This window comes from Cnephaeus nilssonii (genome assembly GCF_951640355.1).
Source record: "Cnephaeus nilssonii genome assembly, chromosome: 6".
NCBI classification, from domain to species: domain Eukaryota; kingdom Metazoa; phylum Chordata; class Mammalia; order Chiroptera; family Vespertilionidae; genus Cnephaeus; species Cnephaeus nilssonii.
The window spans coordinates 13,107,951-13,135,320 of NC_137077.1; the positions used below are offsets into that span (position 1 = coordinate 13,107,951).

At 45.3% G+C, this 27,370-nt stretch overlaps 1 protein-coding gene across 3 annotated transcripts in view; it reads right to left on the minus strand.

Moving 5' to 3' along the window:
- Positions 1–27,370, minus strand: part of STAB2 (stabilin 2) — a 128,357-nt gene that overhangs the window by 87,316 nt on the left and 13,671 nt on the right. For all 3 annotated transcript variants that reach the window (XR_013813717.1, XM_079775418.1, XM_079775417.1), the window contains exons 6-19: positions 24,692–24,787; positions 23,195–23,320; positions 22,329–22,525; positions 20,443–20,576; positions 17,691–17,824; positions 15,987–16,069; positions 14,515–14,664; positions 12,908–13,051; positions 12,303–12,359; positions 11,768–11,893; positions 6,347–6,400; positions 5,963–6,043; positions 3,890–4,042; positions 1,002–1,064 (exon numbers count right to left, since the gene is read on the minus strand). Coding sequence is in view for 2 of the 3 variants with exons in the window: in XM_079775418.1 (XP_079631544.1) it covers positions 1,002–1,064; positions 3,890–4,042; positions 5,963–6,043; positions 6,347–6,400; positions 11,768–11,893; positions 12,303–12,359; positions 12,908–13,051; positions 14,515–14,664; positions 15,987–16,069; positions 17,691–17,824; positions 20,443–20,576; positions 22,329–22,525; positions 23,195–23,320; positions 24,692–24,787 (1,598 nt within the window). In the remaining variant the exon portion in view is untranslated. The remainder of the gene's footprint in view (positions 1–1,001; positions 1,065–3,889; positions 4,043–5,962; positions 6,044–6,346; positions 6,401–11,767; positions 11,894–12,302; positions 12,360–12,907; positions 13,052–14,514; positions 14,665–15,986; positions 16,070–17,690; positions 17,825–20,442; positions 20,577–22,328; positions 22,526–23,194; positions 23,321–24,691; positions 24,788–27,370) is intronic.

The window sequence follows — 27,370 nt, forward strand, 5'->3', positions numbered from 1 at the left end:
GACAATAATGGTGATCTCAAGCTTCGTTAGAAGATAAAACTATGTGAAAGATGCTCTCTCTGTAACGAAGAAAAGAAATATCTTGTCACCATCGACAGGGAGTTGAAGCCAAGAAAAATCTGTACACACAGACCTTGTAAAAAGAACTGCTCTTCGTCCTGGCTGATTTTGCTCAGTGGTTAGTGTACTGTGGATTGAAGGGTCTCGGGTTTGATTCCTTGGTTGCAGTTTGATCCCCATTTCGGTTGGGGGAGGCAACCAATCAATGTGACTCTCACATCAATGTTTCTCTCTCTCTCTCTCTCCCCCCCTCCTCCTCCTCACCCTTCCACTCTCTCTTTCTAAAAACAAACAAACAAACAAAATCAATGGAAAAAATATCGTTGGGTGAGGATTAAAAACAACAATTGCTCTTCCTTTAGCCTCCCCATACATTTTAGTTGCTTTCCCCAAATTGCCATTCTTCGTTCAACCTACTATATAAGCACTTGGGTTTTGCCACTTGTGTGGGTCTTCATTCTTTTATGGAGGCTCCCATGTAAGCGTAGAAATCTGTGTGCTTTTCTCCTGTTAATCTGTTTTATGTCAGCTTAATTCTGAGGCCCAGTTGGAGACTCTTAGAGGGTAGAGGTAAGGTTTTGCCTTCCCAACATGAACGTTGCATTTTGTTTAAGAGGGAAAAGTAGAGAAGGAATGAACCTTTACTGAATGGCTACTAGATTTAGGCATTGTGCTTGGATTTTTAACCCATGATAATTCCATGGTGTTTATTATTATTATTAATTATTATTATTTACAGATGAAGAAAATGAGAGTTAAAAAGCTTAAGCAACTTACTTTGGGTTAATGAGCAAAGATTGAAACAGGCAGTAGGCTAAGAGCTAATCTCATATCACCCCAGTTGGAGTTAGCATCTTTTCAGAGGAAGGTGGAAAGGATGAGAAACCACATCAGTGGGGTTGCCTGGGTGATGTACGTTTCCATGAGGCTGTCACACTCACCGTGGGCTCGGAGTTGGCAGGACATTTGCTCCAATAGATGAGGGAACAGCTCACACATGTGCCCTGGAAGGAAAGTCAGCGGATCAGCACAGGTGCTCCTGCAGGAGGGAGCAGGGGACTGCCCTGTCTGGTCTCATGCTTCCTCCCTGAAAAGGGGGTTCTACTAGAGTAACCCTCCCAGCCTCTTTCCCCGCCCCCTTCTGACTCCTCCCCATAGAAAAGGAGTAAAGGTGGTGCAGGAGGGTTTGGGGAGAAGGAACCGAGCCTGCAAAGTGCCTTCCTCTCCTTCTTTTAGGGTCAGACAGATCAACTCTCTGTGTGTAGAGAAGCACCTGACCCACAGGGGGCACTGTAGTTGGCCATCTGTGCCAAGGGTGAAGGATTAGGATGAAGTCCTTGTTCTCCAATGAGCTTAGCAGTAATGAGGATGAACATTGAAACTCTGCCTTTCATTCTCCTGGGCTCCTCACTTCAGTGATTCAGGAACAAGGAAAGGGGTGTGTGCCTCCAAATCTTTCCAGATCCATTCTCTGAAGTTCTCTACTGGGCTCTGTGTTCTAGCAGGTAGAACTTGGAGGATGGTCTCTTGGGCTTCCTTGGCCGCTTCTGATTGGTCTTGGCCAATGGGAGACACCAGCAGGATACTGATGGGTTGGAGGAGAGTGAAGTCAAGGTATTTCTTCCCTGCTCTCTATGTACTTAGGCACCATTTCTATAGTTGCTGATGGCGTCACTTCCTCCGCTCTTCCCACTCTCACTGGGTTCAGGTAACCCTGCTCCCCTTCTTGACCCCCCACTGTGAATCCTTGGCCTTGGAGTGGGAATGATTTCCTGCCATTGCCTGTCCCTGGATGTCCCAGCATAACTTGTTTATTTCCCTAGCCCTGCCCGTCTCTCTGTAGTAGCTTCTTCATTAAACTCTCTCCATTTGAACCTTTGGGATACATTCTGTTTCCTGCAGGGACCCTAGACCCTGTCAAGTACACAGTGCTATTTATTAAACCTTTAAAATCCAAAATACATGTCCCCAAATCCAAACGTACATGGCCAAAGGCAGCTATGGGTTCATCCTGGTGAAAACTGAGACTTCTAGGAGGTGCCAGCAGCTTCTATTCTCTGCTAGCAATACATACTTTCCAGAGAATGCATTTGTGCTTTTAATAGACAATCAAAACCACCCTAAATCACATGGAGCAGATAGATTTGATTTTACACCCAGAGAAAATAGAAGACTCCATTCTAAGGCGGCTAATGGGAAGCTCTTTTCCCCATCTATGCTTTAGGCTGCGGTTCAAACCCACATGTTGATTCTGTTCGTTGGGGAGATGAAGAACAAACTTTTGAACAACCTGGAATTAGACAACCTTGAACTTATGGCTGCCCTTGTTTCCTCCACGGAATTCCTTCCCTGAACTTGAACAGCAGCTGCTTGGGGTGGAGAAGCTCCGAAGGAGTCTAATTATTGACTCCGATTCACTCTTTTCTGCAGAGGCCCAATTTCCCTAATATTTTTGCCTTTGGCTCAGGAGATGAGACTATTTCCATCTGTCCTTTTCTGATCTTCATCCTGGCCTAAGCCAGGTGACACACCTGCCAGTATTTATTTCAAGGATTGAACCAAACACCTAAATTGCTGCCAGGGACTGGCTGGGAAAGTGACCAAGTTTCTGCCTCTCTTTAAAAGTGGTGTTCAAAGTTGAACTAAATCCTGCAGATGGCATGTGTCTGGCATGGGGAACCAGTACCGTAACAGTAGCTAAAACATATTAGAGTCATTATATTAATTAAGAAATCTGGAACCAAAGGAATCAGCCACAAGTCTGTGCCAGGCACTCAACTAGGTACTTCCAGCCTTCATGATAAGGAGAGGGATCAATACAATAAAATCTATAAAAACAGGCCTTTATTCCTTGTTCAATGCCCATGTTCCAAGGATATTGTGAGGACAATCATTGAAGCATTATTGAAGTGTCCTGAAAAGAAATACTCAGACCTATTATTGCTGTGACTTTGGGGTTGTGGTTTCCATGGGAACTGAAAGATCACATGTAACAGCAAGGTTAACATTTGGGGTGCTCTGATTAAAACCAGCTGAGCCAAAGAAAGTTGCTATGGAAACAGGAAAGGCCATTAGAAGGTACATAAACTCATAGGCAAACAGGAAGTTTGGTATTTGAAAAGAAGTACAGAAAGATGGTTGATTGGCTAGGCCAGACATCCACCTGAGAAGAAATTCTATTTTAAATCCCTCTTAAAGTGCCTTGAAGTGTGGTGGGTTGAATAGTGTTCCCCCCCAAAATGGATGTTTTCCCAAATCTCTGAATGTGATCTTATTTGGAAACTGAGTCTTCACAAACGTAACTAGTTAGGATGAGGCCATATGGATGGGGGTGGGCTCTAGATCTAATGACTTGTGTCTTTACAAGAAGAGAAGGGGACACAGTGACACAAACAGGGAAGAAGGCCAGGCAAAGACGGAGGCAGAGACTGAAATGACGCAGTTACAAGCAAGGAATGCTGAGGGTCCCCAGGAGGCACCAGAAACTGGAAGAGGCAAGGAAGACCCCCACCCCACAACCCCAAACCTTCAGAGGCCCTGCTAATACTTTGATGTCGGACTTCTGGCCTCCAGAGCTATGAGAGAACACATCTCTGTTGCTTTAAGCTGCCTAGTTTGTGGTCATTTGTTATGGCAGCTCTAGAAAACTAATACACCTAGGCATCATCTATCACTGTGGAAATTCCCCCAAAGGAAACAGTTCATGCCTGCCTCTCTATGAAAACAGAAACCCTCTGAGTTTAGGCTCCTCAGAACGGTGAGAGCTGGGAACGTTGTCTGCTTTGTGGGGCAGGTTAGGGGCCCTTATTTACTGTCCCAGTTTTCTTACCAGTTTCATCTCTCTCTTTGCTTCGTCGCATCGGTGGGGCAGAATTGGGACGATGGAGGGAGGAATCAGAACTCCAGTCAGTGTGTAAATTCGGCCATTTTTGGCAGCGACATCAAGTTCTTCCATTGCCACATCATTTGCCAGAATCTGCCCCTGGAAAGAAGCAGTGATATCTTCCATTCTGTCTTGCAGGGACACCAGTGGTCCCCTGGCAGGTCTGAACGGTGGCGACCTCACCGGAGACCTTCAACTTCACCTGACTTTTCAGTGAGTGGAAGACTGCTATTAGAAGGGCTTGGCTGACAGGGAGAGATGAAACTGTTAAATGAATTCTTGACTGATGCCAGGCAAGGATGTCCTTGCAGAAATAGTCCTTGACTAGGGAAGAGGTATAACTATTCCAGCTCTACAATATATTTGCTATGACATCTTGGGCAAATTAATTTACTTCTCTGTGGTGATCCATTCATTCAGATACATTTACTGACCTTGTGATATATTAGGTGAACAAATCTAGGCAAGTTCCTGCTTATGTTGTAGGGAAGGGAGCAGAAAATGAACAAATTAGTGAAAATGCTGATCTCCACTTTTCCCTACATCTGCTCCATCTGCAGTGCTCATGGCAACTTATCTTAGTGGTTGCTCAAGTCAAACCTTGGGGTCATCCTTGGCTTCTTGTTTTTTTACTCCCACCCAATCCATCAGCACATTTTGTTAAGTCTACCTTTAAAATGCCCTGAGAATTTAACCGCTTCTTATCACGTCCCTGCTACCTCCCTGGTCTGAGTCACCATCATGCTTCTCTGGGTTATTGCAAATTGCCTCCTAACCAGTCTCCCAAAATGTATGTCGGACGATCACATCATTCCACTGCTCAGAATCCTCCAGTGGCTGCTCATCTCATTCAGAGTAAGAGCCTATGTCCTCACCTTGAGAGCTTAGGCCCTGCATGTCCTGACCCAGCCTCTCCTTCTCCCTCCTTCTGCCCTGATCTCCTCTCCAACCTCTCTCCCTTCGGCTCTCTCTGACAGAGCCACACTGACCCAGCCCTTCCTCAAGCAGGTTGGGCACGCTCCTGGCTTTGTTCCTTGCACCTACTGCTCCCTCTCTCTGCAATGCTCTTTCCCAAATAGTCACACTGCTTCTCCCTTCACTTCCATCAGGTCTTTGCTCATCTGTTTCCTTCTCCACGAGGATTTCTTGGGCACTTTAAAAATGTCAGACCCAATCCTGCGTTCCATTCCCCTTCCTTGCTTTGCTGGTTTTTGCCTTAGCACTTCCTATTCTCTCGTATATGACATATTTTACTTATTTGTTTATTATCTATTCTTCTACTTACTAGAATGAAGGTCCCACACACCAGGGACTTTCGTCTGTTCATTGGTCTACCTTCAGGACATAAAATAGTGTCTGGCACATAGTAGGCACTCAATAGATATCTGTTGAAGGTTGAGTGACCATCATCATCACCATCAGCAATGAATCAAGAGGAGACATAATCTCTACCAGACTTTTGCTGATATTACTACCCCAGGGAGTTAGCGGAATAATGCTACCTTCTTTGAGTTTCTTAAATCAATCATGTTTTTCCCACTTCAGGGCCTTTGCACATGCTCTCTCTTCTGCCTAGAACTCTCTTCTCTGCCCAGGTCCAATCTAGTCACCTTTTGAATCTTGGCCAAAGCCTCACCTCCTCACTACGAACCTCTGGGCCCCCAGACTTGTTCAGACTCCTCCTGTTGCATGCTTTCACAGTCCTCTTAACTTCCATTTGGTGGCACTGATTACAATTGTAATTAAAATAATTAACTGGTTGCTAATAGTTGTTAACGTTTCTTTTCCTTGCTTGGATGGAAGCCTGTCTCTTTCCAAACTGCTTTACCCTTGGCAACTAGTTCAGACTCTCACACATGTAGCTGCGCAGCAGGTATCTGCTGACAAAGGCAACACCTGAATGAAATAATCGTAAAGGTTTTAAGCCTGTGATTTAGTAAAGAGGTAGGATAATCTGAAGAATAATGAGTAGAAGAGCGAAAATGCATGTAAGTCACCAGTGGTAGAGTTTTCACCTACATTGCTGGTTGTGTTAAACTGTATGATCTGGTTGGCCATGCTCCTAATGCGAAGGGTGGAAATGAGGGTGGCCACTTCGAGCTGCAATGAGAACAAGAGACGGAGACATTGAGAGCAACACACAGAGTCCTGCTTTCATAACGTCCGCACTGGAAAAACACAGCCTACAAGTTCATGAAATAAATAACGGGAGCTCGGATGTCATGTGTTTTTTTGGCTTTGAAGATTTCTTTGATAGCAGGCTCGTTATCCACAGCTAAGGGTACGATCAGAACTACAGAAAAAGGACAATTGTCACATATTTTCTAGCATCCATATTGCAAATTTAAGATTAGGTCATATATCTTGAAAGCAGGGGAAAAGGGCAGGAAAAGTGGGGCCCACCTGGGTATAGGGGACAATGTGGTATCTGACGAGTTCCAGAAGCTTCCAAGATCCCTGTGAAGGAATTAAAATACTTCTTTAGTCAATACAGAATACACAACATTTCCTACCCACCCACCATCTTGTAGGACCCTCCTCACATGACTTTGGACACTTAGTCAAGAAAAATAAGTGACCCATAATCTCTTTAGTGGGAAGTCCAGGGTGAGAAAAATACCCACCCCCTGATATTGAACATTCACCAAATTCCTACTTTAGCAGAAGCTGTTCTTAAAACACTATATGCACATCTCATTCAATCCTCCCAACAGCCCTGTGAGGTGGGGACTACTATTGACCCCTTCTGTGTGTGATAACACTGAGTTTTAAAGTCATGCTCAAGGTCACAGAGCCAACTTAGGCTCTAAGACTAAGAATTAGCCCAAGCTCTCAGTCACTCTGCCCCTGACCTCTCTCAACACCCAAGGCTACCTTCTGGATTTTCTAAGACAGCCTTAGTTTATGATTCTGTTTCACTCTTGCCATAATCACACATGAGATGGTTACTGAGGACTAAACAGTCTTTGTTTGCATTATCTGGTCAGGACTTGCCCTTCTGAGCTCCAGTGGTACATGAACATTTTTCTCCTGTGAAGTCCTTCCCAAAAGTTCCCATGCTTCAGAACACGGAAGCAACAGTGGAGAAAAAAGAGGGTCTTGGGCTATAAACAGGATGAGCACCCCTGTAAGGGTGTCCTGGAGAGAGCATAGAGGCGAGGGGCCTGGGGCCCACTCTCTTTGGGGGAAGGAGGCGGTGGCAATGGAGGTGGTCTGTTGCAGAATGTCGTGATCTCCCAGCTGAGCCAGAGTTAGTGGTTACAAGCTTCACAGCCCTTGTGCTTCTTAAGTGGCACAGCCATAATCACTAGGTCAGTGGTCGCCAAACTCATTAGTCAACAGAGCCAAATATCAACAGTAAAACGATTGAAATTTCTTTTGAGAGCCGAAAACCGACTTCTGTGCATGGGCCACGAAGTTTCAATCGCACTGTACGTGTGTGCCTGCACGTGGTATTTTGTGGAAGAGCCACACTCAAGAGGCCAAAGAGCCGCATGTGGCTCGCGAGCCGCAGTTTGCCGACCACTGCACTAGGTGAACGATCACAAAGCAAGATCATAGTAATGCCCCCAAAAGAGGCTGATCAGTCTAGGGACATGTTTCAACAGCATGAACATGATCAAAAAGAGTTTTATTCACCCAGACTCCTCTCTGCATTTGGCCTTGGTCCCTGTGCCAGGGAAGCAACTTGTAAGTAGAGGGACCATGTATCCTGGTTTGTCGGGTACCACCCTGGTTTATACTTATTGTCCCGGCAGCCCCGATCACTCTCAAGAATTGTCCTGGTGCAAATGATAAATTGCATGGCTACCATAGCTATGTCAATAGCACTATGTGCAGGGCACGGTAACCAAAAAGAGTGTTGAAGTTGACCACTGTCTGCAGTACTGGTTCTGTTACTCTGTGACCTTGAGCATGTTGCTTAGCCTCTGGGTTTTAACTTCCCCTTTGCACTACTTTCTGGTACCCAGAAGTGAAACTGGCAGGCAGAAGCAATGCTATTACAAGCGAGATGCTCAGTGGCAAAAGGGGTGAAAAAAGTGGGGACCACTGGGGAAATGTCAGACTGAACTGGACCGCAAACTCCTGGAAGGCAGGAACTGGGTCTTTGTAGTTTATTAATCATGGTGTCCCCAAACAGCACAGTCTGGGGCACATGCCAGGCCCTGCATACATGTTTATGACAATAAATTAAAAGGAGGAGGGGAGGGTTCCTAGGAAGAGCACTGAGCTGGACCACAGGACCCTGAGTTCTAATCCTGGTTCTGCTTCTGGGTGACTTGAGCAAGCCACTCAACTCCTCTAGTCTCAGCTGCACCTGCAAAACAAAGGGACTGGTATAGATTCCTTTCAGCCCTTTAACCTTTTGCACTCAGATGTCAGTGTGACTCGACACGGTTAGCATTAGAATAAAGGAATCGAGAAAAAAGCAAGCGAGTGCAAAGGGTTAATTCCACATGGAGGGCTATTGACTGGGTAGTCCACTTCTAAAGTCTCCAGAATTAATTGGTGTTGGATCCTCTACAAGAAATAGGAGAATGAAAGGGACAAAGGCATTGGTCAGCATTGCTCCACCACTGTGTGTGCTGCTGCCGTATCTGGCTGGGGGCCGCCGCCCAGTGCAGCTCAAACTTGCAGGTGCTGTTGGGGAAGAGCCTTTTGGTGAAGTGTATCCCTTCCCTTATGAGGACATTCACTTTCTCCCTGCTGCTTTAGGTAACAAAAGCAACAACAAAAGCAACAACAAAAACCACCAAACTTTTGGTGCCTGGGACAGAAAGAGAGTTTTCTATCCAACTGTGTGACCTTTAACTCTGTATATATCCACTTCCCTTTGCCACATTTAACTTTCAAGGTGTTTGAGAACTGGCAAGGGCAGTCTCGGCCCCCTTGGCTTTGGTTTCTGTCTAGTTCAGTGATGAAGCCGTAAACTGGGGCTTATCATCAGTAGCTGTGGTCTCTGTGGGGATGGGATGATTTGGGGACTGAACATCATTTTCAGGAGAAATCGAAGGATACACTGGAAAGGAAATATGGCATCCCAAATGAGAATTGGAAACCACTCTTCTAATGAGATCAGTGTGTTTTCCATTTTATTGGTGTAGCTCAGTGGTCGGCAAACTGCGGCTTGCGAGCCACATGCGGCTCTTTGGCCCCTTGAGTTTTTAGCAAAGGCCAGCTTAGGAGTACCCTAATTAAGTTAATAACAATATACCTACCTATATAGTTTAAGTTTAAAAAATTTGGCTCTCAAAAGAAATTTCAATCGTTGTACTGTTGATATTTGGCTCTGTTGACTAATGAGTTTGCCGACCACTGGTGTAGCTGATGGGACTTTCACTGTCTCTCACTGCGGTTCTTCTTGGAAGATACAACTAAAGGATGCTATTAAGATGGATGGAGACAGAAGGAGCGTCCCAAAGGTGGGAACATTTTAACCCACATGGGCTCTGCAACTGAGAAAGAGGCAGAAATGGTTCTATTCCCCACCAAGAAACTTCAGCAGAAAAACAGTTTATGACTTAGGACAAAGAGACATTGAAGTTGTATATTCTTTGCAGGAAGAAAAATAATGCCTTTGAGAGAAAAGAGACTGAGAGCCAGGAGCAGTGGTGTATTAGTAAATTGTTTCCATGGAGAAAAAAATAAGCCATGATTTATAGCGTTGGCCAATTTCTATGGTGTAAACTACCTTGGGCTGTTTTCAAGCTACCAATGTGATCTCAGTGGGTGGAGCTGGGAAGAGATACATATAGTCTACTCTCAAGAGCTTGAGTGAGCCAGCTTCAGATATGCTTTTTTTTTTTTAAAGAGAGGAAGAGAAAAAAGAAACATCGCTCCATACGTGCCCCAACCAGGAATGGAACCTGCAACTGAGTTATGTGCCCTGACGGGGAATTGAACCTGCAGCCTTTTCGGTGAATGGGAAGATGCTCCAACCAAGTCACCTGGCCAGAGCACCACTGGAAGGAGGGAGGAGAAAGAGAAGACCTTTCTGAGCAAAAGTACCTGACAGAAAAGCAGGAAGGTTGTTTTTATTTTTATTTTTCCTATTCTAGTTAAAAGGTTTTGTTTTAATTTTAAGTGTACCTGATTAGGTGTCTGAGAACTCCTTTATTATTATTTTAAAACCTGTACCAGAAGCTCATGTATTCAGAGAGGCCATATAATCTCAGGATTTTAATAATCTCCCAGGGGAGCAACATTACTTTTTTAGCTGTAACATTAGGTATCAGTGTGAGTTCTAAACAAAGGTATAACAGACTTTTTTTCTCTCCAATAGCTAAGTTTCAGAAAATTTGAGCGTGAATCATAAGTGTAAAATAACATCCTATTTTTAAGACACTGGAAATATAGCATTTTAAATGCAAACCTATAGCACATCCTTTAATATGTTGAACATCTGTTTGCAATGTAAGGGAGATCACCTTCTGATTTATCTCCTCGAGGCATATCTTTTTAATCCAAAGTTTTCTGAAAGTAAGATACCCTTATTTGCCATCCCTAGTTTAGACGAAGCCTGTATGGACATAGACTGAGGAAAGTATTCTAGAAAGGGCTGTATCCAAATGGACCTCTAAACCATACACACAAGTTTCTGGGTTCCAGAAACAGCGTGGCCTGGGGTGTCTGAGTTAAAGTTGGTGCTTCCCAAAATGTCTATTTCTGGCTTCATTCCAGTACCATTGAATCAGAATGCTTGGGGAAAGTTCTGGATGATTCCTACTTCACAAGCTCCATAGGTGATTTCTAACCACATTAAAGTCTGGGAATCATTAACCTAAAATATCTGGGTCCCCCATCGTGTATACTCAGCACTGGACTGCGTGAGGTTGTAGGCAGTCTGGCAGTTATTTGTTGAATGTCCCCGTTGCCAAGATAGCGGCATGATTTCAGGACCCTGGAAGAAGGCTGTGGCCCTTCTACCAGTTGATGTTCTAATGAACAAAATTCCATAACTAGCTGTTGTTCTCTTCATCTTGAGGCTGTTATTTGTGGGAAAGGAAACACTTTAAATGCTTTTAGTTATTTACACCTTAGTGTGAAGGAGTAAAAAAAAATCTCCTTCCTAGAGGAGAATGTGAGAGAATGAAAAGTTATGGTTTATAAAGAGAGGGTTATAGTCCTGGCCAGTGTGGCTCAGTGGTTGAGCATCGACCTATAAACCAGGAGATCATGGTTCAGTCAAGGAACATGCCTGGATTGTGGGCCTGATCCCCAGTAGGGGGCGTGCAGGAGACAGCCGATCGATGATTCTCATCATTGATGTTTCTATCTCTCTCTCCCTTCTTCTCTCTGAAATCAATTAAAAAACATTAAAAAAAGAGAGAGGGTTATAATGGAGAGAGGTTAAAGCAATAAAGAGGAAAGGCTGGAGCATCTAAAAATAACATTTATGCCTTTTAAATTTAGCCTAGACCTGGTCCAAAGTGGCCTGGATTAGACTTTATTTTTAGATGGTTTTAGAGTTGTAGAGAACTTAAAATATTGATTTTGCTACTGAGTAATATTAGAAGAGCCAGGAAAACCAAACCAACCATTTAGATCTAGGGTTGCAAATAGATCTTATTTCCTATGCCCAGTCTGATAGTCAATCAGACTACTTGGAACTCTATTGAGGAGAATTAAGCCACAGCAATACCGGGCTTAGTTCCAGAGAACTGTGATTGATTAATTATGTCTGCCTTGGTTGTAGGAGGGTAGGTGGTGATATGCAGGGTAGGTGGTGATACTTGCCATCCCTAGTTTAGACAAAGCCTGTATGGACACACACTGAGGCAGTGGTGCTGCCATAATATCACGAGAGTGAGTAGGGTACAATACCTCTGGAGAGAGGAGATAATCGAGAGTGCCATCCTTCATGTTACTCCATACTTCATTATTTGGGACAAAAACGGTGTATGGTCCACCAACTCCATCTTCATCTAAGGCATGTCCCATGTTGGTTTTCTGCAATTAAGAAATAAAATTTTATAAACTGATGAACAAAAATAGATTCAGAGACAAGAAGCATGGAACAGACGGTGCAATCTCAGAGGGAAGGTGGGAATGAGTGGGTGGGTGGTAAGAGATCAACCAAAGAACTTGTATGCATAACCCATGGACGTAGACAATAGGGTGGTGAAGACCTGGGGTGGGGGATGAGGGTGGGCTAGAAGGGGTTAATGGGGGAAAAAGGGGACATATGTAATACTCTCAACAATAAAGATTAAAAAAAAAAGAAATAGGATTTTATATCTGCAATTATCTCTGACAAATATTTGAGTAATTCCTAAAAAAAATTTATCATTGACACATTGGCTAATTTTACAAAGGACTGGGCATAAAACATTTCCAGAAATCCATGAAAAGTACATACCTCTAACAAGGATCTGAACTTGCTGTACCTTGGTTGTAACATTGTCATTATGGTTTGCTAAAAAGAGACAGTTTGTTTAAAAATTAGTGAAAAAAAGGTGGTTTAGGAAATAGGCACCCTATCATTAAAAGACTGATGACAGAGTTTATGTGTAAGTGTGGGTAGATAAAAATAAAGACCTGGTCAACATTATATAAATATTTCCTGTTGTTATTGAAACAGTGGTTCAGACCTGCACATTCTGCAATAGCATTTAGCCATCATCAAATAGGTCAGCGGGAATAAATATTATTGAAGGGAGACTGTCCTCCATCAAGCATGAGGGATATATTTTCAATAGTCACTGGACTGAACTGTCAGTTGTGGCCATAAAAGAGGTCACAAAATCAAGACCTTTCCTACACCTACTGCAGGTCTTTCTCTCTGCAGAGGTATCCAGAATTCTGTTGAAAACAAAGTATCCCATCTTTCCCATGGTTGGGGTCCTAGTACAAGTGAAGGACAAGTATATACTGCTGGCATGCATTTTTCTTTTGGATGTGACTCTCCATGGAGCAAAGGAAGATGGATTTGAATCGACGTCACTTTTAGCTGAAATATCTTACCTCTGTGTTGCTCTCAAATGTGGGCGTCATCTTGTCCATGGCTCTGTCAAGAATGTGCAGGAGCCCATTGGAAGCAACTATGTTCCCCTCTATAATTTTTACCTTCTTTTTTCCTCCATCGAGTTTAAGCTTTAGTTGATTGTCCTAAAACACCAAGGGAAAATAAAATAAAGTTAGTGTGGTGGCCTCGAAGGGGTGAGCACTGGACTGGAAGTCAGAAGTCCCGAGTCCTTGGGTCCTGCCATTTATTGGCTGCCTGATCGTGGATAGGCCACTTCACCTGAAATAGGGAGGATGGTATCTGCTTGATTGACTTCACGGCCTTTTCATGATCAAATGAGATAGCTTGTGAAATCAGTGATGGCTATCACATGCTACATGTCAATCAGGCATTGCAAGTCTCCCCCAATAGAGTGCAAGCTCCAAAAGGGCAAACCTATTCAATGTACTATGAACACATCATCTACTTTAGTGTCTTGTACAGAGAGGGCACACAGTACAAATATTTGTTGAGTAAGTAAGGGAAGCTAATTCCTTCTTCCTCCCATGTAGCTCCTATAAGTTATTTGTTGAATGAATAAATGAATGAAGGCATGCATGTCCTTGGGAGAAAGAAAGGCATCTATCTATCTATCTATCTATCTATCTATCTATCTATCTATCTATCTATCATCTATCTATCTATCATCTATCTATCATCTATCTATCTATCTATCTATCTATCTATCTATCTATCTATCTATCTATCTATCTATCTATCTATCTATCATCTCTCCTTCCTCCTTCCTTCTTTCCTTCCTTCCTTCCTTCCTTCCTTCCTTCCTTCCTTCCTTCCTTCCTTCCTTCCCTCCTTCCCTCCTTCCCTCCTTCCCTCCTTCCATCCACCCACCTATCCTCACACACACAGTACAACATATTGGTTAAGGAATCAGGTTTTGGAATCAGGCAGACCTGCACTTGAATCCTGGCTCTGGCAAAATGTCCTTCGCAGGGTTGCTGTAAATCTTACCTAGCGTAAATGAAGATTGACCCTAGTTCCTTCCACAGAGTAACAACTATAAACTATTTGGTGAAACATAACTGTATAGTCCATAACGCACACATGCACATTCTGTTGATTAATCATGTGTACCTCAGCTCAGTAAAGTCATAAAAAGAGCTACTTATGAAAGGGGAGTAGGATGGTTTTATTTAAAACAAAACAAAACAGTCTAATGGCATTAGGAAAGGTGGAATGTTATGCTGGAGAAGATGGATAAACTCCAGCAATCTAAAACAAACACAGTCCATTTCCTTTTGCAAGAAGAATGCTGATCTGGCTTCATGCTGATACTTCCAGAGAACAGGCTGACTGCAAACTTCCTCCTTCCTGCTGCCAGTTGAATGATGGTTGCCTTGAAAACTAATTCAGACCAGAGCAAAATCAATCACTTTATACCCCCCTGTTTATAACAGTCCACCCCACTCCTACCTGACCCTTTCTGGTGTTGCTCGCCACTTCTTCTTATATAGGAAAGTTTTTTGACAAACACAAAGGGAGGGCCAGCTGTGGGCACTGACTCAGCGGACAGTTTCCTTCTGGGAGTGAACATCGGAGAAACCCTTACCTTATCACCATTGAAGATTTCCCCTGACCTCCCCGTCAAGGTGTAGAATGTGTCTGTGTTATTCATACGCTCAGTGTTCATCTGCCCAGCAATTATGTGGAGTTTCACAAAGTACTGAGTAGCCTTATTATCCATCAAAAGCTCTTTAACCTAAGAAAAGAGAGCCGTTCCTTCAGTTTCCATTGTTGGAAGGAGAAAATGAGGCTTGTGATTCATACATTGACTTGTTCATCAAAGACATCAAAGTCAGTGCACCCTCACTCGGGTTTGGGCTCTTTCCCTGAGCGCAGCTCCCTGGGCCAGGCCCTAAAGGGAGTGGGAAGCTGGAGAGTGGGAGGTGATGCAGAGTATTCTCTCCCTCCAGGGAGGTGCTCCAGCCTGAAAACTGACACAGTGGGGAGAGCGAAGCACTGGGGCCAGGAGGGAGACAGGCACCGGGAATGACTGGGAGCCCAGGAAACAGATGGAAATGAAGTATGACGTAGGTAAAAAGAGCAGGTAGAGTGGACCAGTGGAGCTCTTGAACAGTAAAATTAAGATGCTTAAAATCCACCGGACCTAATCTACATTTTTCAGTATATCATCAATAATCAACCAACAGAGATTTTTGAATTAACTTTGTCCACACTGAATCTGTATATTAAACAAGAAACCACATGCAAAGTGCCCAGCCCAGAGACATGCAATATCTTCCAGTTCTCCCACCAACAGGAGAGAAGGGAGGGCACCCCTGAAGATTAATGGTAGACTCATCTCTGATGGATTAATGGTGGTGGCATAGTAGGGTAGAAGAGTCTGGAACTTACTGGGATTTTATTCAATGCAGCAAAAATCACCACAAAATATCTTAGAGTAAGATAAACCGATTTTATACAAATCAATATGTCCATTATCTACATGAAACCAAATCTAACTGTTTGATAGCATCATGATGGGGCACCTCCACCAGGCACTATGAGTTTCATTCCCACCGGATGACATTATCTCAGACAACAGTTGCTCACATGGAAGACTACCATTTTCTAGTCTCCCCTATCACTGTGATCATTTATGAATCTAAAGAAATACATACCTAGCTAGTGCATTAACTTAATTCTTCCTGTAGGAAGTGAGCAGTTTTGCATCATGCAAATCTTATGTATCACATGACTCTAGATAAGGACCCTCAGTGATTACTTTGAAGGGGTAATGACTGGAAGGGGCATCAAGGGTCTTGAAGGGAGCCGGTAAGGGTCTTGCTGGATACACAAGTGCCTTCACGTTGTGACAATTCATTGAGTCATGCGCTCATAATGTGTAAACTTCCTGTCAGGATGTTATATTTCAGTAGAAGGAGTTTACCAAAACATCACCATCCTTATCACCGTAGCTTTTATTTTAATGGGGGTTTCCTATTTAAGTAAAAGAAGGTATTGCCTACTTAGAATGTTTTTGCATCAGCTTCTTGATGTAGGCTTATTTTAAATACTTACATTGAATCCTTTGAGTCCCTTGTCTGTTGGCAACAGCACAGTGAATGGTCCCAGGTTGCTGAGTGGCCAGGCGTAGGCTTTGTCTTAGCAGTCGAGACACACAGAGAAAACACAAATGGGTCAATGGCACATGCAGAGTAAAATTGGGCAATGGGCCTTGTGAGCCTTTTACACCCTTGACTCAAGAGCTTCTCTGTGCTAAGTGGCATGCGCAGGCCCTTTGTAAACTGGGAAGCTGTCTAAGAATGTAAGGCACCATGGTGCCATGGCCCCCAAAGGTTCCCCATAATGGTGTGATTTTTCCTGCAGCCACGGTCTTGGCATCAAGGACACCCTAGGATGAGAGGTTCTGTGAGGGTCATGTGACCAAATCCTCAGACAACCCCACTCAGCAGGCCTCTGACCCTGTGCCTGACTCTCTTAGCTGTCACCATTTCAGTGAACAAAGCCCTTGTTCCATCCAGAGCCAGCTCAGAAGAGCCTCATGGGTGGTTTACTGCTCTGCGCTTGCCATCTTCAAATGGTTAACCTTTTTTTAAAAAAAATCAAAGGTCTCTGCCTTTCATGTTGCAGGGGACCCTGCAAGTTCTATGGCTGGTTCTGTTTCCATGCCCCTGGGGAAGCTGAGACAGAAGATGCGCTCTGTGCTCTCACACAGGCAGTAAGTAATGTGTGTACCCGCACTTCATAAATGGGGCAGCTGAGAGGTTGACCGGACTCTGTCCAGGGAAACGTTTGAGGGCCTGGTCTACAAAGGACATGCTATCACTCCAGTCCACTCTCATTTGATATTGTGAGTCCTTTGAGAAGGCTGTGAGAAGCCTGGCAGGTTGCCTCCAATCCCTGTGGCATGCCAGTAATGCCTCAGAAAGAACAAGGCATTTATACAGGGTGTACATTAAGATTTATGCCAAGAACATTGGCGTTGGCCCGTGGAGGACATTTCTCTGGCTGTGCTCTTTCTGGGAAAACATTTTTGGTGACTGGCAAATTCAAGATAGGGATATTTTAAGGCTTCTGTTGATGGGTCAAGTCTGTGTTTTATTTTCTGTCTATTGGCCAAAGTTGTGTTTTATTAAAAGTCTTGCCTAAGGCTGCAATCAGCTATCGTATTTGATTCTAAAGGTAGTTGGGGTAATGACCTAGAGGGCATTTGGAAATGCAGGAGGGTGTTTTGGGCTGTCACCCTTTCTGGGGGATCAGTGGAGAATGTGTCACTATGGACAATTAGTGGTTGGGGGGCCAATGGTGCTACATATCCAGCAATGCGTGAGATGGTCACACACAATCAAGAATGTTCCCCCAATTCAAACAGCACCTCCACTGAGGAACATAGACTTTGCCTCAGGGGCTTAGTCACTCTCTATGCCCAGTATTTCCTGCCAACCTTGTTTAGTACCTGAAGGACCCACAAAGTCAAGGGAAAGAGGATGGCCTCCATAGTCAGATTAGCTGTTGCCCTGTCCTCAGTTCTCTGCCTCTTAATTATTGCATTGTTGGGTCTCCTGCCACTAACTGCCATCTCCTTGGAAACAGCTGCCTGTCCTTTCCTTCCCACCTGCATGACCCCTCCTAGAAGGGCTGGTCCCAACAGACAAGCCTTGCCTAGCCTGCCCACCCCTTTTTGAATGACCGTGTCTTGCAGTCGCCGTTGCCTGAAAGGTGGCTGCCCTGTATGTGGAATCTGCACCCATAGCTGCGTACCCAGAAGTGAGATGAAAGAAGTCAGTCTTCCTTGCCATTTTCCTCTGGGTTCAGTGTTTAATTCTCTGAGTCGCTCCATGATGTTTCCATAACACGTTGAGCCATCACCCACGTAACCTTTCTGGCAAGTGCATCTAGAGAGAAGGTGAAAACACAGTTTCAGGGTCTTAGAGCCAATGAGAGGTGAGATCCTACCATCCAAATCCCTCATCTGATCCTTGTCTGCAATGATGGGGAAAGCGATGCCCAGGGATAGGCCAAGAGAGGAGAGGCAGACATAGAAGTGAGCACTCCTAGTGCAGTGCCTGACAGAGTAGGCCCACAATAAATGGATAGTTAATACATTATGCATACCATTAACACTAGACATATTTGTATACTCGCAGTATTTTTTATTGCTTAAAGTATTACATATATTAGTACATATATCTCCTTCCCCCCGCCCATTGACCTTCCCCCAGCCTCCCCTACCCCCTGTCTCATGCCCTCATTCCACCCCCACCCCCAGTGTCTTGTGTCCATTTGTTGTGCTTATATGCATGCATACAAGTTCTTTGGTTGATCTCTCCCTCCCCCCACCCCCTCCCACAACACTACCCTGCCTTCCCGCTGTAATTTGAGTCTGTTCGGTGCTTTACTGCCTCTGTAAATAAAGAACATTATAACCCGATGAACAAAAAGGTAGATACTCGCAGTATTTTTCAAAGTGTGATCAAGAGACCATGTACATCTGAAGCACATGGAGTGCTTACTGTAAATGGAGAGTCTAGGGCCCCTCCACAGAACCACTGAATCACAATAAGCTACTAATATAAGCCTCAGATAAAGATGCAGAGCCACTGATCTGCATAGAAGACTCTTCCCCTCCCCTCCCATCCTAGCTGAGATCTCCAGTCAACTGTCCCTTCCTAAGGGAAATATTCCTCGATTATCCATCCCCTCTCCAACCTCCCACTATAGACCAGGTTCCCCTCAGTGTGTACTCTCATGGTATCATATAGCTCCTCTCTGGGCCACCAAGTCCAGTTGCAATTCTATCCTAACTCTGTGGTTATTTGGTTCCATCTAATTTGAGAAGGGAGGGAGGGCAAGGACTATGTATGAATCTATTCCTTCACTGTTGTAACCCCAGGATCTAGTGCAGTATGTGGCCCATAGGAGGAACTTAATTAATAGTTGTACAATAAGGAGTCACTGAATTAAAATAAATACGTACACAATGAAAGTCACAGACACTTTACACAATGGTTTAGTTTCATAAAAGAGTTAAAGATGCAATTAATGATGTACTAGCTGTAGTGGGCTGGTCAAAGTTGAATGACCAGGTCTCTGGGTGGGGGTGGGGGATGGGAAGAGCCCTGATTTGTAGCATTTGCCAATTTCCACGGTTCATACTCCCACGTTGGCTAATCTCAAACTACCAAGGTGATGCCAACCAGCTTGCAAAATCCTGAAAATTTAACTATCTGCTCTGCTGAATCAGTAACCCCTGAGACTAGTACACCACTCAGCAAAGGTTGGCTGACAGCTGGCTGAAGTTGGCAAGGTGCATAGGAAGGTGACGTTCACCAGGCTCCTGGAGGTAAGTGAGGAACTAAACATGAGATAGGGAAGAACATGTCAGAGAAGAGACATGCAGGGATACTGTGGTCATACCATTTCACAGATCTAACTGATGTTTAGAAGAGGATCCCAAAGAACAATTATACACCCATCAATCCAGTTGTGTTTTTAAATATGGTCCCATGGCAAATAGGTATATTTTCAACAAGTTTGCTGAACAAACATCTCAGAATCTTATCACCCCTTTGCTTGGATTGCTGCAATGACTTCCTGACTGCTCTTTCTGCCCTTCGTTTTCCTCCCCTCAAATCAGTCCTTCATCCCTCCACCCTGTGTGGTCTGTCCAAAAGGGAAATCTGGCATCCCTGTGCTTAAAACTCTCAGGGCTCTCATCACCTCTAGGATAAGATGTAAGTGCTTAGCAGGGCTGGCCAGGCCCCCTTCCTGCCATTCACTGCAAATTCCAGCTCCACCAAATGGCTTTAAAAACAAACTGGGATGCTCTTCTGGCCACCTGCCCCGCCAGGAATACTCTCCCAGCCTCACCTTATAGCTCAGGTGCGGCCTGCTCTAGGCAGCCTTATCTGACCTCCTGACTCTCCCCTGGCAGGAGCATCCCCATGGCTATTTTACAGCAGAGACTCGAACCCAGATCTTTAAACTCCAAACACTATCTTCTTCCCACCCCACAAGCTGCCCCGGCCTCAGGAATTTCCACACAAATATTTTTACTTAGAGTAAACCCCTTCCACAGTAAACCTGGAGTCCAGGAAACACCCCTATGTTTATTCACTTTCCCTGGCCTTGTTTTGCACTGCTAACAAGCAATATTTCACGGGTGAGGAAATAGGCATATACACTAGAGGTCAATCTCTGGAATTGCAACATTTGTTTTCCCAGTGACCGTGGTTTCCTTCTCCCACACGCTGACCACCTCATGCCACGTTAGCAGGCCGGGTCTGTGTTTCAGATTGTTCTCATGGCCATTAGAAAGGAAACAATTTTTGAATGATTCATCGATTAAACAAAGATTTTTTGAGTAACTACCATGCTCCTTGCATTGTGCTATGGGGGTGATGTGGATATAGGTGGAATAAGACATATTTCCTGCCCTTCCAGATGCTTACAGCACTGACTGGCCACCACGTTCACCACTTGGAAAGAAGGTGGTGGAATTGCAAAGACTTACTTGGCTTGGCCTGGTGCGATGGTGGAGCAGTTGGCGTTCCTGTGACAGGGGTTGTTAGATTTGCAGATATCGGTCACACTGCACCCCACGCCGGGTACAAAGCCATGGTAATGTTTCCTACACTCACAGTGAGACTTCAGGGGATTGGGGAGAGACAAAGAAATAGGGTTCTAGTTAGTCATCAAAGCCAACATTCTTCTTAAATTCATATCTTGTGCCAGAAAAACCCACTCGGGGAAGTTGCAAAGTATAGGCTTAAACTACAACTTTGACAAAGTGTCTGGAATTGGAAACCCTGAGTCTACATCATGTCTGTTTGGAAACTCATGCACCTTGTGTGTTCTTTACCCTTCAGTTTCCTTGTGTGCTAACCCTGGGCCTCGCTGGCCCCATAGTTCCTGATTTTAGATCGTCTTCAGCTGATTAGGGAGTGAGGATCAGCCGGGAAGTATTGCTGCTCTAGAACACTGGTTTTCAGCCACTCAACTCAAGTGACATTGGGTGTATCTGGAGATTTCTGATTTTCACAACTGGACAGGGGGCGGTGTCACTAGAGGTCAGGGATGCTCCTAAACATCCTACAATGGTCTGGACACACTCCCTCCCCCCAACAAAGAATTATTCAGCCCAAAACATTATTAATCTTGAGTTTGAGGAACCCGCTCTGGAATAATGGAAATACTGAATGCACTGCTGCCGTGTGAGCCACCGAGGGTTTCTAAGCTGGAAAATCTGCCTTGAGACACATTTTTAGGAGACAAAGCATATTTTAAACCTCACTCCCAATGTCCTGGGGCCTTGGTTCAGGGTGTAACAGGACTTTGCCCATAGGGGACCTCATTTTGGGGAGGGAGTTCAGCCCTTTAAATTTCTTGCAAACCCGCCTTAGAAATTGACAGTAGAAACATCGTGTGATATATTCTTCTTCCTAGGAGATAAGGTTGCACAGATTCTGTGCAGGGAATGCCAGGAGCATTCCCGTGGGGCGCTGACTAGACAGCTGGGGACCCGTCACTGTGTGGGTTCCCACCCAGGCAGCAATAGCCTGTGTACGGATGGATGAATTTCCTCCATGAACACTCAGTGTGCAGTTCTGGGGGCAAGAGGCACTGCTAAATATTCGACAGATGGATGAGATATTAGGAAAAGGCTTTTTCAATTGGAATCCTCAGTAAGGATCTCCTGGCCAGGCTGCCTTTTCCCAGTCAAAGCCATGATGTGATTTAGGGGGTCAGGTTCTCACCCCAGAATCTCCTCCCTGTTCCCTGCAATCTGTCAGTGCTGTGCCTTTGGGACAGAGTATTTTTGGTTCTAAGAATCCTCTCTTGAAAAGAAATGAGAGGGACTGGAGGATTGTCAGTACAAGTCCATCACATAGTCACCCAACACTTGGCTCACAGTTAACCTGTTGATCGAATTTGAGTTGTGTATATACACTGAGTGGCCAGATTATTATGATCTCTGAACGCATGTCCCCTCCCCCTGTCCAGACTGGCCGGACCCCACCCATACACGAATTCATCCACCGGGCCTCTAATATATATATATATATATATATATTGAGTGGCCAGATTATTATGCATTCAGAGATCATAATAATCTGGCCACTCAGTGTATTTGTCAATGGTCATATAGGACTAGGATAGAAGAGGATATAGGACAGTGAAGTTTTGACTGGGGAGCTTGGAAAGTGTGAGTGTAGAGGTCGGACTGGGGAGGGGACATGCCAAGATTATTCCTAATCACGTGCAGGTCTGTCTGGAGAGGAAGCCCAACTGGACATTGAAAGGAAGCATGGGAAGGGCACGGAAGACAAATTGTAGCCATTTTACCTACGGGGGGCTGTCCTACTCTACCTGCATCAGCTCCATGCATCAGCAGCTCACCTGTCCTGGCCCATCATATTTGCACACCGTGGACTTCATAGGGCAGTTTCCGAAGTTGGTTTGGCAGGGGTCGACTGGTAAGCACACCTGGCCATCCCCGTGGTAGCCTTCTCGGCAGGTACAACTGTGCTGATTTGGTCCCAGGAATGTGCAATGAGCGTGAGGGTGGCAGACATTTTGTGAACAGGGATTGATGGCTTGAGAGGCAATGACAAAAGAAGAGGCAGTCACCACCCCCGGGATGGAGGACAATTGAACTGTGAAGGGACTGCCAATCACAGCTCATCAAAGCTGCACAGGCAATCCAACAGTTTTAAGAGAAGGCGTAAGAAATACCTTGTCTTACCTTACCTGATCCCCCTCACCTACCAAACAGATTTACATATGGCCATCAAAGGTTATAACTACAAATATTGTGTTGATATATTATTATGCCATGTGATGTGTGGCTTTGAATATAAAAGAACATGAAGAAAAGTACTAAGGCTTATCGAATTTATAATATGTGCTGGGTTCTGTTCTAAGCATTTACCAAATATTAACTCAGTTAATCCTTACAACCCTCTAAAGTTAGTACCATTATTATCCCCATTTGATAGATAGGAAAATAGAGGCACATGCAGGTTAAAGAATTTGTCCAGCTAGTAATAGGCAGATCTGGGATAGGAACCCAGATAGTCTGGCTCCAGGCTCATGATGAGCATTTTGCTTAGAACTATTGATATATTTCATTCAGCAATATAGAGAGAAATAGAAGTGGTGGTTGCATTAAAATTAGGGAGGTTGTGAGTTACCCCCCGCCTTTTTCCTGTTGAATAACCTAAACATCTCAACCAATAAACTTGCAGGATCTAAATTCTACTCACGCTCGCAGTATTTGCCATCGCCTTTGTAATTGGGAAGGCATTTGCATTCTAGCTTTGTTTCATCTTCACTGGAAAGTGAGCATCTGGAATTTTCTGGGCAGAGCAAGGCTGCGCATTCAGGGATGGCTGCAAGGGAAGGTTGTTGAGGTAACTGCATCAGCAGAAAAACCAGTTATAAAAAACTCAACAAAAGCAATATTCCCCATTATTAAAAAGGTAACACAGATTTACTGTACCAATTCAAAAAATACAGAATGCATGAAATAAAAATTAACTGTCTTCTTATTCTCACTATCCCATCTCACTCCTAAAATAACCATCATCAAAAAACAATAACATATATTTATTTATATGATTTTTAAAACCAAATGGAATCCCTTTAAAATCTTTAGAAACTTGTTTTTTAACAATGTACTATGGAGGTCTCTAAGGATATACTTTAATGTCTAATAACTGCATAGTATTTTACAATATTGATGGGGCATAGAGGGTTGTTAAAAAAATATAAAGAGTCTGACATATTAGCCAACGTGCAAAGCTAACAAGTTGGCCGATTCAGTTCCATGGATGATGGTAGAAGATACGAGATTCCTGGGTCAGAGATAAAGGATCGTTTATTACTCATAGGAAGACCAATAGTCAGAATGTCAGCATTTTTGCACCAGGTCTTCTAAGCCCCAATTCCCACGGGGCAATGCAAAGAGTCCAGATGCATACCTGAATGTGCAATGGATTTTATTACAGGAGAGGAGTTCTGATCTTAGGGAACCTATGGTAGGTGTGTGTGTGTGTGTGTGTGTGTGTGTGTGTGTGTGTGTGTGTGTGTTTAATGGTAGGAAATGTATTAGGTAGGGTCCAGGCACGAGAAAGAAAACACACAATAATTTGAACAGGGAAAATTTTAGTGTAAAGAATTATGAACAGAGAATTAAAGTAATGGGGATTCCTTGTGAGAGTTAAAAAACACGCAACTAGAATTCTAAAGAATTAAGGAATAGCAGAAATATAAAGAACAACCACTACCCTTGGGTTGAGGTAAGTACCCAACTTAAGGCCTCCTCCCTCCAGGGCTGAGCTGCTGATGTCACCGGGAAAGGCCTGGCCTTGGCCACTGGAGGGGGAGAAGGTGCTAAGATGCCTTGATGGTGAGGTTTGCTGGAAATCTTCCCTCTAGGGGAGGCCATCCACAGGGAGGTGCCAAAAGTCAGGACTCACTTGGTGTTCTGGGACCAGAAGCTAAGAGGCACGCTCTCAGAAGTGTAGTGGACTTCTGTGTGTGGGTCAGGCTGGTGGCTTCCTGGGTCAGCTGTGCGGGATGAAGGGGAGGTGACCAGCCTCTGATGGCCAGTCCTATAGAGCCATTGGAACACACAGGGCTGAGGAGAGGGTGCATAGAACAGCACCCCCCTGGGCTGGGCACTGGCCTGCACTGTCTGAAATACATACACCTGTGCCTCTTTGACCTGGTGTGGCATTGAGGAAATTGGCGGTACTTACGCTTGTCGCAGTGGGGGCCGGTGTATGCAGAGTAGCACTCGCAGGTTCCATTGCCGTCTAGTCCGCTGTTGCACACTCCATGCACACAGCTGCACACTGCAGGCAGGAAATGGTTTTTTTTTAGTCCCTGATACAGACATCTCCTAAAGATTCTGGGTGGATAACATCTTCAGATAGTATTTATTGACAATCTGCATGATGATGCAGGAAAAACCATGGGTGTGAGGTCTTAGAGACCCTGGCTTAATCTGGACTTCATTTTCTTTTTAATAGCTTCAATTTATTTATGTATAACATGTAGATAATGATGTGTACATCATGGGCTTTCTACAGACACACCTGCTTAAAAAACCTAACCAAATACTGGAAAAGCAAAGATCAATAAGGTTTAAAGTATTCCAAACATCTACTAAGCCATCAACTCCTTTCTACTGTTGTTATGTGTCTCACCTTGATCCCCTACTCTTATCTCCACTGGAACTGCCCTCATTTAGGTCCTTACCATATTTTGCCTGGATTATTGCAGTAGCATTTTAACTGAATTCACAGTCCCATTTCTCATCTCTCCATTCTATCTATTGTATTTGATCAATAATGATATCATGATGACTTTCTCCAAAATATCTCAGTGACTCCCAATTGTTAACCAAATGAAATCTAAATTCCTCTGCCAAACAAGGCTTTCTCCAATCTGACTTCAACCTCTTTAATTTTTCATTTTCATCTTCCATCACTTTATTTTAGACATTAGCACATGGGATAACTCAATAGTTGACCTTCCTTCCTAAAAACGTGTATCGAGTACCTATTATGTTCAGGGTGCTGTGTGCAGGATGAATGACCCAAAGTCCTGCCCTCAAAGAGCTCACAGTGTAAGGGCAGAAGGACAGCCCATCACAGTGCGGGTGGGAAGTGCTCTGACGTATAGGTCAATGGCAATGGGAGTTGTCAGGGAAGAGATGGAGGGGCGGCCTAGGGAAGGTGGTGCCTGGAAGAAGCAGGACCTGCATCCTGTGCTGTCCCACCCCCATGCCTTTGTCTCCACTGTGCTCCCTGCCACATGCCAACGGAAATCCTCCTCATCCTCCAAGGCCAACCGAGGCCCCCACCTCTGCGGTGCCATGTCAGAGCTCCCCAAGCAGAATCTGTGCTCTGGGACCCGCGGCATGTTCTTTGTGTCCACGATCGCGTCTGACTACAACTATGAATTTTGTTTATGCCGGCGAGCCAAAGGCCACCAGGAACACGCCAGGGGTCACACCAAGTCAGCTGCAAGAGCAGGGGTCACTGGAGAGAGAGTGGGAGCCTCTCACATTGCTGGGACAGGCAGCTGCTGGATGGTTCTCCTGGCTGCCTACTGACACGGTGTCTTCTCTGTTCAGACGTGGTTATGCAGTGGCCTGGTTTCTGTCTTGTTTCACTCGGAGGTAGCGAATCTCTGATGGTGATATTCTGAGGAATTGCTCATGCTCAGCAGGGCGACACCACAGCCGGGCTGGGACCCATGAGGCTGACGGGGCTGCTTTCCTCTGTCTCCATCTGTATATTTCTCTCCCCTGTTAGACTGGAGCCCCTTGGAAGACCTTTCCCTGCCTGTGCTTCCCCATGACATCTTTTCCAGAGCTCATGACCATGCCAACAACTGCACAGCTAAGATTTCAACCGAGACAGCATCCTGCAGGGCCAGGAATGGGGTGAGGAGAGTGAGGCAAGTGCAGGGTTCAGGGTGCAGGGTGCAGGGTGAGGAGAGTGAGTCAGGTACAGGGTGAGGAGGGTGAGGAGAGTGAGGCAGGTGCAGGGTGAGGAGGGAGAGGAGAGTGAGGCAGGTACAGGGTGAGGAGGGAGAGGAGAGTGAGGCAGGTGCAGGGTGAGGAGGGAGAGGAGAGTGAGGCAGGTACAGGGTGAGGAGGGAGAGGAGAGTGAGGCAGGTGCAGGGTGAGGAGGGAGAGGAGAGTGAGGCAGGTGCAGGGTGAGGAGGGAGAGGAGAGTGAGGCAGGTACAGGGTGAGGAGGGAGAGGAGAGTGAGGCAGGTACAGGGTGAGGAGGGAGAGGAGAGTGAGGCAGGTACAGGGTGAGGAGGGAGAGGAGAGTGAGGCAGGTACAGGGTGAGGAGGGAGAGGAGAGTGAGGCAGGTACAGGGTGAGGAGGGAGAGGAGAGTGAGGCAGGTACAGGGTGAGGAGGGAGAGGAGAGTGAGGCAGGTACAGGGTGATGAGGATGAGGAGAGTGAGGCAGGTACAGTGTGAGGAGGGTGAGGGGAGTGAGGCAGGTGCAGGGTGTGGAGGGTGAGGAGAGTGAGGCAGGTGCAGGGTGAGGAGGGTGAGACAGGTGCAGGGTGAGGAGGGTGTGCTCTGAGTGTTGTCATGTGGCATGGAGGAGGGTGAGGGGGTGGAAGGGGAATTTGAATGGGACTCAGCTCTTGCTTCCGATTTAGATGCTCCCTGCAAGGGCTGTCCTTGTTGCTAAGCCCCGCCCCCCGCCTCCCCCCCCCGCCCCCCCCCCCCGCCCCCTGGGGCTGGCTGGTGTGAGGCCAGGAATCTGGCACCAGCCTCTCCCCGTGTCCTGGCTTCCAGTGCAGCCTCTGTCCTGGGTTAACTGGCCTGGTACAGCTCCGGGGAGCTCCTGACATGCACTGCAGGGCTGCCAGCCTCTGCCAAGTGTCCTTGGGAAGGAGGAATGA